Raw genomic sequence first — 13,820 nt, 5'->3', positions numbered from 1 at the left:
TAAACTGATTCTTGAGATTTTGAAACATATCAAATGTTTTGCAGTTTGACCTGCTTTTATAGACCAAACGTTTTGCGTTTGAAGGAGGAACTAGTTTCATATTCATATGAAACAGAAAAATGGAATTTGGTCACAACTAATGTTCATCACTATTCGTATTTGCACACAATTATGGTGGACTGACATTCTAGATTGCTGATATGTTTTTGTGAAATGAGCCTGAAACTTTAATTTGGATGGTTAAATTGTTTCACGCAACACTGTGACTGACAAATGTGTTACGTGGTAATAAACAGACCCTAGACCAATTAGAATGAAGTAATGGTTTATTGTGAATGACACATTATACTACAATTAGAACCATTTACTATTTAGTAGCTGAAAAAACGAGTAGGCCTGAAATGAAAGTAAGTTAGAGGCAATGTCACAAATTGATTGTGACTGCACAATGATTAAGCAAAATATTTGCTGATGTATTGCAGATTAAAACTATGTCTATGGCCTTGCTATTCTTTTCCAAGAAATATGTTAGATCAGGTGTAGTAAGTGAATAAGTCACCACAAATGTCAGGTTGAAGTGCCACGGTCAGAAATATCAAATATCCCCCACTCTACCAATCTCAATGGCATCAGCATGTGGAGCTGCTGAACAATGGCCAGTTTCACCCCCTCCCAATGCCCAGGAGAATTTGGGGGCAAAAGTGAGTTGGTCCCTAACTCCACTCTCCTGCCTCCTAATGGTTGTCTAAAGTAAGATGGGCAGAGGGCCATTGAGAGATCTTTCTGTCATTTTGTTATAGATGTCATCTCTTGAAGAAAAGGGAAAAATTGATTATCACCAGCAAGAAATCAAGAATAAAAATGTCACATTAAAATTGGGCAAAATACCGTTACACATAAGTTGTAGGACCATAAATTGTTCATCTTTAATTTGCATTTCTTATAATGTATACATTTAACAAGTTTGTTTTTCAAACTTATGATTCAGTTCTTCAAAGGCCAACATAATATTGTTGTGAAAAGGTTCAAGCACCATTTGAGGATTTCACCATTAGAAACGTTGACTGGCTGATAATGTTACCCTGTAATTCTATTTGATGCTCTTTAAAATGTCACCTATATCCAGGATAAAACACTGACAAATTACCGTGCCTCTCTTTACACATTATTCATCACATAATATAGTTTAAACCAACGATGTTTCTTTTACTCCATTTTGAAACCTAGATTCACTTTGTTCCCTCTATTGTAGAATGATGTAACTTTATTTTATTACCTCAGAACAGGTTTATCATTGTAAAAATTGAAGAGCTCATACTGTTTCAATGGTTATGGGATACATGTTGTTTGGTGACTGTACCTCATTGGTGAGAGGACAGATTGGACAATAGAGGTCAGAATGTTTACTTCATGACAAGGGACAGAAAAATTCAACAGCACAAATCTCCACATCCAGTTTTTTTTTGAAATAGAGACAAAAAAGCTGCTAGAAATACTCAGCCCACCTGGCAGCGACTTGGAGAGAGAAATGGTGATAACATGTCAAGTTGGTGCTTTTTCCTTTGAACCCAACAGCAGTGACCTGAAATGTTAACTCAGCTTCCTATTCACTGGTACTGCCAGACTGACCAAGTATTTTCAGCATTGTCTGCTCCAGATATCTCCAGTTACCAGAGTTGTGTTGCTGAGTGAGTGGCTGCTTGGGAACACCAATGCATTTTCTTTATATTCAAAAGAAATATGAACTCTAAATAGTTTCCAAAGTGAGTTCAGCTTGGAGTCCTTAAAATAATATCTCTATAACTCAGTGCGCTATGGTCTCAAGTGCTTAGGTGTCGTTGCCTTTTTATTTTGTCCACTGAGTATCTCAAAAATAGTACACCTGTAATTAATAAGACTGAAGTGATTCTGATTCAAACTATTCTCAGTTTCAGCTTTCCTCTTGAAGGCACTGACTCATGCTGGGATATGTTCTAAGATGCCCCTGTGATATCGCATATATACCCACCTAAACTGCAGTTTTGAAGAGCTGGAGTGTTCTAAGGTGGGCTGGTAATAATAACGAATTATTCACCCACTGAGACGAAAGGCTCTGATTACAAACAGTCTCCCATAAAGTGCCCATTAGTATAATTTAATCTTTACTATATGTTTGCCACAGAAGGTTTTAAAATTGCAAAATCCAAATCCGCTAAACACTAGAGTTCAAGTTTAGCTGCTTGTCCTACAAATATTTATTTTTACACATAAGCCCAAAGCACATTCAGTCAGGAACTGCATCCATATCAGGCCTCCCACAACAAAAGTAGGAAATTGGAAGGATAGGGAAAAGTGCTGTAAAAAAAATTCAGCAATAGATCCAAAATCCACTTTATTACTTTGAAGAAAATGAATAATTTGGTAGATGAATTAGAGAATAAACAGCTTATATGTCAGAACATTTATAATAACCATGTGTGATGGTTGAAACAGGAAGAAAAATCAGTAATTGCTGGAAAAGCTGAGCAGGTCTGGCAGCATCTGTGGAAAGAAATCAGAGTTAATGTTTCGGGTCAAGTGACCCTTCCTCAGAACTTGCCCAATTCTGAGGAAGGGTCACTTGACCCGAAACATTAGCTCTGACATCTCTCCACAGATGCTGCCAGACCTGCTGAGTTTTTCCAGCAACTTCTGTTTTTGTTTCTGATTTACAGCATCTGCAGTCTTTCGGTTTTTACTTAAGGAAAATCAGTATCCTATTTCAGGCAAACTGACTGGAAGTATGTAGGCATGGATATGTGTACGTGTGTGTACATGTATTTGTATAAGTGTTTCTTCATTACATAACAGAAGCAATAAGAACATTGATCCTGTTGATGAAATGGCATTTCCACATGTTCAGTTAACATGTACAGCCACCATTTGTACGGTTAAATAAATAACTCAATTAAACAGTGCAACAAGATCATCTACTGTCAATATCTACAAAGGCAATTATGAATTTTATATATATATATATGTATATACAAATGCTTACAAACTGGATTTTGAAAATAAATTCCACAAATGTGCATATACAGTAACCAGAACAGCTCATCTTATGCTTATTAAGCAATAAGACAAAGCCATTTGGAGAAGTTCAATAGTTTATAACAAAGGAACAATAACACAGAACCCTCAGGCAATTCCTAAACAGAAAAATGTAACGTACATAATATTCAGTATTTGGTATATAACTTAGACTTATCAAGTAAACCGCTTTGTCAGTTAAGACTAGCATTTTACAAAAAATTCTAAACAATATATGTCTCTATATTATATATTATTTATTTAATTTCCCACCCCAATGATCGATGACGTATGCATCTAAGTTCTGAATTTCAAAAGCTAGGGAGGGGTGAAATGAAAACTCCTAACTACCAATTTTCCAAAAGAAGCCAATCATAGTTAGCATGATAAAGGAAAATTCATCATCTTTCAGATTTTGAAGCAGGTATAGTGGCTATAACTATATTATTTTTAAAATGATTTCTAAGTGTCGAGTACAAATAGAACAATAGTCTATATAGAGTACATAGTATCTGTACTTAGAAAATACTTTCTCTTAATTAACTCTGAAGTGTAAGGCAAGACTAAATTCCTCAATCCCACCCCAACCACAGATATAAGCCAGTGATTTTAAACTTGTGAAGATTTCATTCGAAAATAAATGTTGAGAATGTAGAAATTAAACTTCTGAGGAAAAAAAAAGGTAAACTACAGTATAAGCTGATCCAAACTTTCCTGAATACCCAGGAAAATTGATTGTTCCCCCACACAGACATTGCTTAAGTACATTAACAATGGTTTGCTAGTGACAGTTATTGTTCAGCTGGCAGCAATCAAAACCAAACCAAAAACACTAAGAGCACAGTACCACACTAGCAGTTCTGTAATTCTACCATGTTTTAAAATGAATCATATTGAATTTAATTCCATGCTGCCTTAGCAACAACTTGTACGAAATCTCAAGTGTACAATAAACTTTATAGACTGATCAGGTAAATATATACTTTCTCTTTTACACATACACGCACACACACACGTCCGCACGCGCGCGCACACACACACACACACACACACACTAGAGGGACACAGCAGCTGGAGGCAGTTATTGGTGGATGTACACATCCTGGTTCCATTCGTTGGCATCATTCCTTTTTTTAGATGCAACATCCCCATCTTTATCACTATATCGATCCTTTGATTTATGCCGACTATGCTGTTTGTTCCGTTCGTTATGATCCTGTTCTCTGTCTCGATCCTTAGAACGATGCCATGACTCTTTATGCCTGTGCGTGCCATCCCCTTGGGGTTCTTCTGTATGATTGTGGTGTGAACTGTAATGATCACCAGCGCTATCCATATAATCATCCTTTGGTTCTATATACACAGAATCCCTGCTGCCTTTGGTATCTGAGTCAAATGTCTCTTGTCTGTCTAGGCCCCGACTCGCAGTGCTGCGGTGATTGTGATGCTTTGCAGAGGAAGAAGTTCGATGTTGGGACTTTTTCACTGGCTCTGGTGGTTTCTCTTCCTCCTGCGAAGCAGTTCTTTCCGGTCCTGAAGGTAGCTGCTTCTGCTCTCCCTGCTTTTGTTCAACCTGGTTAGTACCACACCATGCAACAATCCAGTTAGTCAGAATTTCACAATTCAAGAATTTATTTCATTAACTTGATTAATTTACAAGCAAAGAGACATGCACTATACACAACCCAGCTTCTAATTAGCTTTAGTAAAGTTAATGCCTGTTTTTACTAATATTTATAATAAGATGCATTCTTGTTTAGTTACTGAAGCAAGGAAATTACTGTCAAAGTGTATTCGTGTAAATCAAACCAAATGTTAATACCATAACATTAATATTGAAAATTGTTAAAGTAAGTGAAATGTTATATTTTTGAGGGTACTATTCAGCAGAAGTTTAACACTACACTATTCTTCAAACATCTCCATCTTGAAACCAATTAGCTGATTTTTAAAGAAAAAGTAGCATGCAGGCTCAAAACCACAAATCAATAATGTCCAGTTCACATTAAGGTCAAGAAATCCCCTGTGAAAACACAGGCTAATGGAATTATGCTTTAATCATTCAATATTCCTTTGTTAGCTTTACTTTGATTCATCACAACCACCGCAATCAAAGTTAAATGATTTTCTCAAGTAAAACTTGTACCATTAGGAGATGCTGGCAAAATTAACACTTTGATTTTTAAACAGTTTTGTTTAGATGCTATCCTGAAGCAGGAAGATAATTAAATGTCTTCATTTCAAGTGCAATGTGATTGTCACAAATCTCTTTGCTTTTTCCATCTTCCTCTATATCCCAAAAATGAAGATTAGGTTGGAGAGAAGCAAGAACATGTACCTGTAGATTGGAGACTGGTGCTGGACTTGTAGGAAGAGCTGCAGATGCCATTGTACGGCTGAGGAGGGGATTGGAAGGATTGCTGCTAGGAGGGTGGGTAGCTCTCCAGTAAGCTTCTAAGTAGTCAGAGAGGTGCTCACAGGCATCTTCCAGCTGATTTTCATCAAGAATTACATCAAACAATTCCTAGAGAAACGGCAGAAATTTCAATTCTATTTCTTTCAGTGTAAAAAAAATTGAATGCAAGTTGAGATTTGTTGAGGTAAAATAGTAAATTTTAGCTCCCATTGTTTAATACATTTGGTACATTACAATTTACTCCCTTCAATGCATTAGTAGTAGTTACATAGACTACTGTTAAAATACCAATAGTTTATATTACTTTTAATTAAATCATTCAGAAATGTTCATACACACCTCTGGAGCAGGTGGGACTTGAACCCAGGCCTCTTGGTCCCAGAGGTAAGGACACTACAGTGAAGGTTACCTTGAGTACAACGGGACGTTAATCAGATGGGTCAATAAGCTGAGGGGTAGCAGATGGGAGTTTAATTTAACAAATGTCATGAATGTAATAAATGAGATAAATGGAAGGTGCTGCATTTTGGTAGGGAAAATCAAGGCAGGACTTATACATTTAATGGTAAGGTCCTGGGGAGCGTTGAACAAAGAGGCCTCGGTGCAGGTTCACAGTTCCTTGAAAGTGGAGTCACAGGTAGGGTGGTGAAGAAGGTGCTTGGTACGCTTGCTTTTGTCAGTGCATTGAGTATAGGAGTTGGGAAGTCATATAATGGCTGTACAGGACATTAGTTAGGCCACTTTTGTAATACTGCATTCAATTCTGGTCTCTGCTATAGGAAGGATATTGTGAAACTTGAAAGGGTTCAGAAAAGATTTACAAGGATGTTGCTAGGGTTGGAGGGTTTGAGCTATAGAAAGAGGCTGAATAGCCTGGGGCTATTTTCCCTGGAGTGTCAGATTGCAAAGGGCGGCCTCATAGAAGTTTATAAAATCATGAGGGGCATGGATAGGGTGAATAGCCAAGGTCTTTTCTCCAGGGTAAGGGAGTGCAAAACTAGAGGGCATAGGTTTAAGGTGAGAGGAGAAAGATTTAAAAGGGACAACTTTTTCACGCAGAGGGTGGCATGTGTATGGACACTGGTACAATTACAACATTTAAAAGGCACCTGGATGGGTACATGAATAAGGGGAGTTTAAGTGGGATATGGGCCAAATCCTGGCAAATGGGACTAGATTAATTTAGGATATCGGTCCAGCAGGAACGAATTGGACAAAGGGTCTGTTTCTGTGCTACACAACTCTAGGACTCTGACTCTACCACTGTGCCACAAGAGCCCTAGTAACTGATTTAAACTCATCACGTGCATCAAATTTTAATTTAACTAAACAAAAATGAGATTCACTGAGGAGTATGGGAATGAAAATTGTTATAACATGCTTTAAATATTTATGGTTAATATTTTATTCTATTCATTGTTCTGCAAGGAAAGGGTAAAAGGGGAAATTATTATAAATTATTCTGTATTCATTTAACCTTTCAATTGTTTCTTTCCCCCTTTCTTACTTTGCTTCTTTGCACAGGTACAAATGCTACACACAACCCTCAACTATGTAGACATTTAAACATTGCGATTTGAGACTGGAATAGATATGGGCCAGGGCAGGAAAGGCTACCAACAAGATTATAGACACACCATGGTATTGTCCAAACAGTTAAATTATGTGGGCAGATTGTACAAATTTAATTTGTGTTCCCTTGAATTTAAACAGTGTTTAAAATAATTAAATCACTAGAGCATACCTAATCATCTTTTATTCAGGGAAGGGAATCAAGAACATGGACCAAACGTATAAAATTAAATCCAGGCATTTTAAGCGTGAAATGTTCCTCTGGTGAAAATGTTCTGGTAAAATGGAACTTTCCATTTTGTCATGGCTAAAATAAAGAATTAAACCTACAACACAGGCTTGGTTTTCACTGGATTGGGACATCTCGTTGCATGTGCTGTCATTTACACTTTTTCTTGTAACCTGTTCTAACTTGATGGAATTGCAAATTGATTGAAGTGTGGCAAAGGCAATGGGGCATCGGTATCCTCAGTGAATGACAAAACCAACAGCCTCTCTCTTTCTTGATGCAGTCATGTTTACAATTCAAGAAAGAAGCAGAAAGGATCCTGAATGAGTCAAATCAGCTACAGAGATAGGGAGAATTAAAAAGGAAAGTTAGATTTCTTTGAGAGAGAAAAAAGTGACAAAGGAAAAAGAAAAATTTAAAAATAAAACATCTTTTCAAATCTTGAACAATTTCCCTCATGCAAGGACCAAGATAAAACATTTCAAAATTTCTGAGCCAGAGACTGATTGGTAGTATGGTAATAATTATCATTTCATTGGAAGGATACTTATGATTTTAATTGCCAGGTTTAAATTTCTGCAATGAGTTTAAAGGGCATATAATGTGTAAATTCAGCAAATTCTTATGAATAAGGGGAAGACAAAGGAAGAGATGCTGTTTCTGTCTGTGCTTCAAGCAACAGAGTGGCATAAATTGACTTGGAAACCCTAGAGATTTGTATTTGTTAATCGCCTGAATTTCCGGCTGATCGGTACATTAATAATGACATGCTGTTAATTTTCCAGTAACCTCAGCCCATTATATTTCACCATATGGCCAATGTTGATTGGCACTTTTCCACTTTCAGCATTAATTTCTTTCTAAGACATCCAGCAGTTCTTTATATATAAAGCCCTCAAGTTTTGCACCATGGTCTCGTCTATAGCTTAACCTCTCCTGTTTTCCACCCTTCCTCAGATCAACTGTTCTTCTGTCTCTGCACCTACATAAAACCCATTATATTTCTAACTGTCCACTTGGCTGGAACTTTATGGTTGCTTTGAGGGTGGCTAGGGAGGTGGGAAGCTGACAAAGCGATGTGGAACAGTGTCGGGGTGGGGGTATGCCTGATATCTTCGCACTGCCATGCCAGTTTGCCAGCATAGGAAAGTTGTCTGCCCACCCTGAGACCATTGAGCTGGGCTCTGAAGTGGCCAGTTAAAGATCATTACTCGCCTCTGTGGAGATACTCCATTGCCTGAAGTGTAGCAAGGGGGCCTTCCTATGGTCCAGAAAGGGGCCACCTCATTGCAATGGTATCGTCGGTATACTGCTGTAACTATGCCACTATCACTCCTCTGCTTAATCTGCTTCAGGGCTGCAGAGTCATTGTGGTGCCCTTTCACTGCAGCTGCAACCTCTGCAAAGAGCTACACTGGCAATGGCACTGTGATGGCTATTAAACAGAATGGTAGCTGAATGGATTGAAGGCAGTCAGGGGCAGTCACTTAAGTTGGCCATGCGAGGCAAAATGCAGTCGCCAGTCCCATCATGCACTAAGGCAGGGTCCTTTCCTGCTTGTGAGCTGGTGGCAGGATATTGGGCCTCACAAAAGAATTGAACCTGTCTGCTTCTCCCTCCCCTCGTCCTGTCAGAACTGCAGAATAATTCCATTCTTTTTGCTGCTTACTACACGCTATGTTCAAGCTGAAGTAGTGATGTGAAAGTGTCAATCAATTGGCTTTCAAGAAATAAATAAGTTATAATAAATAGTTGTGTGCAATACATGGAGGAAAAAAATGATTAAAATTACTTACAGGTGGGCACTGAGCCAGTTTGTCTGCAGCAACCATCTGCACATTCAGGTGTTTAGCCTGGGATTTTCCTCTGGATTTTATTAATCTCTGCAAAACCTACATGCAAGGCAAAACAGTAAGCTTAGGAAGTTAGTGCTTAAAAAAAAATGCACCTACCTAGTCGTCAAGATATAAAGAATCAGACACTTCAAGAGAGTAGCAAGTATAAAACAGTTCAAAGTCCTGCCATGACAATGACACTGTATAACTTTACCAGACTGGATCTAACTAATTTTTCTGAGTCAGCTACTTTCCTGTTTTCAGGCTTTCAACACCCCCTCCCACTCCTTGGACCACATGTCCATCCTGGGCCTCCCCCCATGCCACAACGATGCCTCTGAAGGCTGGAGGAACAGCACCTCATATTCCGCTTGGGAACCCTGCAGCCCAATGGTCTCAATGTGGACTTTACAAGCTTCAAAATCTCCCCACCCCCAACCTCATCCCAAGACCAGCCCATCTCGTCCCCCCCTCCTTGACCTATCCGTCTTTTCTCCCACCTATCCGCTCCTCCCACCTCACTGACCAACCCCCACCCCCACTTCCTACCGAATAGCCTCATCCCCGCCTCCTTGACCTGTCCGTCTACTCTCCCCCTATCTGCTCCTCTATCCACCTTCTATCATCGCCTCCTCCTCTGTATTTATTTGAGCCCCCTTCCCCACCCCCATTTCTGAAGAAGGGTTCAGACCCAAAACGTCAGACTTCCTGCTCTTCTGATGCTGCCTGGCCTGCTGTGTTCCTCCAGCTCTACACCTTGTTATCTCAGATTCCAGCATCGGCAGTTCCTACTATCTCTAAGACAGATAGTGATGTCTGCTCCTAGTTAAGGGAGAGAGGCTGCGCACTGCTCAAGTGCTTATAAAACCATGTGACAATATAAATTGCTGGAACTGCAGTCTTGTTGCTCCTAGAGTTTATTCAAAGCCTCAGGGCGTTGGTGGCTACCCTTCTACGGACACTCAGACCCATAAACGTCAACACTTCCCTCCACAGTTTCAGTGGATACTTGATGGAATCCTGGGAAACGATGCAAGAATTATGATGCCACATCCGTATAATTAACATACATTTTACCTTTCAGCCAAATCCTTCTCATCAACACCAACAGTTACCCATTTCAAATCTGGAGGGACAGAAGTGCCCCAAAATGACCAAGTTTACAGGGGTGTATTTAGCATTGTTTTCTCGTAGATGCAGGAGATGTTAATCGTATTTTAACAGGTGACCACCACCTTGAAATTGTGTTTGAAGAAAACGCTCATTCCATCTTCTGCTGATGGGCCTTGCAGAATTATACAGACTGATGTTTGGAAAACCAAAAGAAAAATGCAAAAACATGTGTCACGATACCTTTGGAGATGAAATTTTCACATAGACAATCACAGGAGCCAAAGAGGTTTTGCCCAACTGAGCTGGATGGTTGATTGTATCTGCGTCAAGGACTACTAACTGCAGTGTTCTTGCTAGTTCAAAGATTCGTTCTATTTCACACTGGACTTCAGCTGCAGGTCAAGAAGCAAGAATATGTCAAAGAGTGCAGGATAAATCACTTACTTGGTTATTCTGCTTTCAAAATTTACATTCTAGGCTTTTCAGTTCATTTAGAATTGTTCCTAATAATCCCACTGTTAAGACTATTGCAAATTTAGAACTCTTCTCTGTACTCCTCAAAATTTTATGGGTAGACATTTTAGTGTAAGCTGGGACAATGATTTGTCTTACTTACACATATAATTTTGGATATTTGTTTCTGCCTCAAGCTCTGATCTCGCAATATAAGTCATATTTTACTAAAAGTATTCAAAGAAATCAATGAAATCCTGTGGATAAACGTATGGTACTGAGTGACTCAGATCACAAATTCATTGGAATATCCGTGTCTCCTTCAATGTCAGATAACAAGGTGTACAGCAGGCCAAGCAGCGTCAGAGGAACAGGAAGGCTGACGTTTCGGGCCTAGACCCTTCTTCAGAAATGGGGGAGGGGAAGGAGATTCTGAAATAAATAGGGAGAGTGGGGGAGGCGGATAGAAGATGGATAAAGGAGAAGATAGATGGAGAGGAGAGAGACAGGTCAAAGAGGCGGGGGTGGAGCCAGTAAAGGTGAGTGTAGGTGGGGAGTCAGGGAGGGGATAGGTCAGTCTAGGGAGGACGGACAGGTCAAGGGGGCGGGATGAGGCTAGTAGGTAGGAGATGGGAGTGGGGCTTGAGGTGGAGGTGGCTTGAGGTGGGAGGACAAAATGTCCATTGTTTAACATCCATAACCAGCCTTTACCTAAATCTAGGTTATTTGACTGGGGTGTGGTGGAGGAAATAAACACAATAACTATCACTGGAAAAAAGGTACAAGAAAAACTAATGAGGCAAAAGGCTGTTAATTCCTCTGGCTTGTTCCCAAGGATTTTAAAGGAAGTAGCTATAGAGATTGTCCTTTGGTATAGAAGCATTGGGATTTCTTCCTCTTAGGGGAGAAACTCATGGCTTGGAAAGCTTTCACCTTGAGTTTGCAATGTCCATATTGAAGTCGGATGTATGAAACGATTTCTCCCACAGAAAGTAGTCAGTTCAGAAAAGTTAGGTACAAGGTTACCTCAGTGTAAGAATTTTAATTTGAAAGTTCGAGGCCAGAAGAGGTGTTTTAACAGAAAGTAAGGATCAGGAATGCTAATGCAATGTTGGGCCGTATTTCAGGCAGATTGGAGTATGAGAGTATGGAAGTCTTATTATAACTGTTCAAGTGCTGGTGAGACCACATCTGGAGAACTCTAAGCCATTTTGGTCCACTTCTTTAAGAAAAGATATTTCATTGGAGCCAATTTAGAAAAGGTGCACTTGGGTGATCTTTGATATGGAGGGATCATCTTATGAGCAGAGGCTAAACAGGTTGAGACTGGAGTTTAGAAGGATGATTGGTGATCTCATTGAAACATCTAAGATTCTTAAGGGACTTGATGGGATAAATGCTGCGAGGATGTTTCCCCTCATGGAGAATGTAAGACATTGTCTCAGAATAAAGAATAAAGACTGAGATGAAGAGGAATTTCTTCTCCCAGAGGGTTGTGTCTTTGGAACTCCTTGCCACAGAGAGCTGTGGGGCAGGGTCCTTGTGTATATTTAAGGCTGAGATAGATAATTTGTGATCAGTAGGGGAATTGGGAGTTGTGGGGAAAGGGCAGGAAAATGGATATGAGGAATATTAGGTCAGCCATATCCTATTGAACAGTGGGGCTGGCTTCAGGGGCTGAATAGTTTATGCCTGTTCCTCTCTCTTACATTCTTATGACCCTAGAGGCGTTATTTGAAGTTATTTGAGAAAGTGTAAGCTCTATTTTGTGAGTAATCAAGGAAAAGGCTACCAAATACTCAAGACCGGGAATTCGAAGAACAGTTAACTTTAACTTATAGATTTGATAGAGAAGTAAACACTCTTTGGTGTTTCAGTACTATGACATCATAGTGTTGGGATAGATGGGATTGTATTTGGTCATGAATTTCAGAATTTTTCAAATTGTGTTTTTGCAAAAATTTGGTTTACTCTTTTGCATATCAAAGTTCTGTTTTATTGTTAGAATTCAGCACAATTTAGTGCTGATATTCAGTGCAAAATTAAAAAAAAAAAATCAAGCTTGTTTTCAGGTCTGACCTGTCTGGTGGCATCATCTGGAATCATGACAGCTGATGATTGCACAATGTCCAGCACTATTTGTGCCTCCTCAGAGACTGAAGCAGTCAATTTTTAAATGCGGCAAGAGCTGGACAGTATTCAAGTCTGAGCTGACAAAAGGCAAATAACATTTGTGCTACACAATTGCCAGATAATGACCATCCAGAACAGGAGAGAATCTAACCTTGACATTCAATGGCATCAACATCAGAATCCACCACAATCAACGACCTGCGAAACTGAAGTAAAATAGCCACATAAATGACGTGGTTACAAAAACGGGGCAGAAGTAATGAGTCCTGTAGTGAGTAACACACTTCCTGACTCCCCGAAGACTGTCCACCATCTACAAAGCACAAGTCAGGAGTGCGATGGAATGCTCCTCACTTCCATGGATGGGTGCAGCTCCAACAACACTCAAGAAGCTTAACAGCATCTGGGACAGAGCAACCACATTCACTCCCTCAACCATCGATAGTCAGTGGCAGCAGTGTGTACCGTTTACAAGATCCATTGAAATGACTCACCAAGGTTCCATAGAGGGCACCTTCCAACTGTATGACTTCTACTATCTAGAAAAGCAAGAACTGCAGATATATGGGAATGCAAGTTCCCTTCCAAGCTCCTCACTATCCTGACTTGAAAGTGTATCATCGTTCCTTCAGGATTTCTTGGTCAAAATCCTGGTACTTCCTCCCTAATGGCATTGTGGGTCTAACTACAGCACATGGACTGCACTGATTCAAGAAGGCAGCTCACCACCACCTCTTCAAGGGCAACTAGGGATGTGAAATAAATGCTGCCCCTACCAGGACACTCTCATTGTATGAACAAACTTTTTAAAAAATTAGTTTGACTCCCTTGTCTATCAACTCAGTGAATCGAATTCCATGTACTAATAACCCGCAAAGAAAAACAACATCCTCATCTCCATCTTAAAATTGATACTTTTATTCTTAAACTGTGTCCCCTAGTTCTAGTCTCCCTCACAAGAGGAAGTATCAATCCAGTCTCAATCCTATTGAGCCAATTTGAAATCTGATGTATTTCAATA

General features: G+C 39.6%; 1 protein-coding gene across 1 annotated transcript; it reads right to left on the bottom strand.

Moving 5' to 3' along the window:
- Nucleotides 1-901: 901 nt before the first annotated feature.
- Nucleotides 902-13,005, bottom strand: LOC109915985 (voltage-dependent L-type calcium channel subunit beta-2; the record flags this gene model as incomplete). Its single annotated transcript, XM_048593082.1, has 5 exons — nt 902-4,621; nt 5,387-5,572; nt 9,062-9,157; nt 10,454-10,605; nt 12,951-13,005. Coding segments are annotated over 5 exons (981 nt in total), but the record flags the coding sequence as incomplete, so codon positions are not given.
- Between the last annotated feature and the right edge of the window lie 815 nt (nt 13,006-13,820).

The sequence above is a fragment of the Rhincodon typus genome, unplaced genomic scaffold (genome assembly GCF_021869965.1).
Source record: "Rhincodon typus isolate 14 unplaced genomic scaffold, sRhiTyp1.1 hic_rhity00002307, whole genome shotgun sequence".
Taxonomy (NCBI): domain Eukaryota; kingdom Metazoa; phylum Chordata; class Chondrichthyes; order Orectolobiformes; family Rhincodontidae; genus Rhincodon; species Rhincodon typus.
The sequence above is the reverse complement of the archived record's forward strand: the minus strand, read 5'-3'. Positions and strand labels throughout refer to the sequence as shown.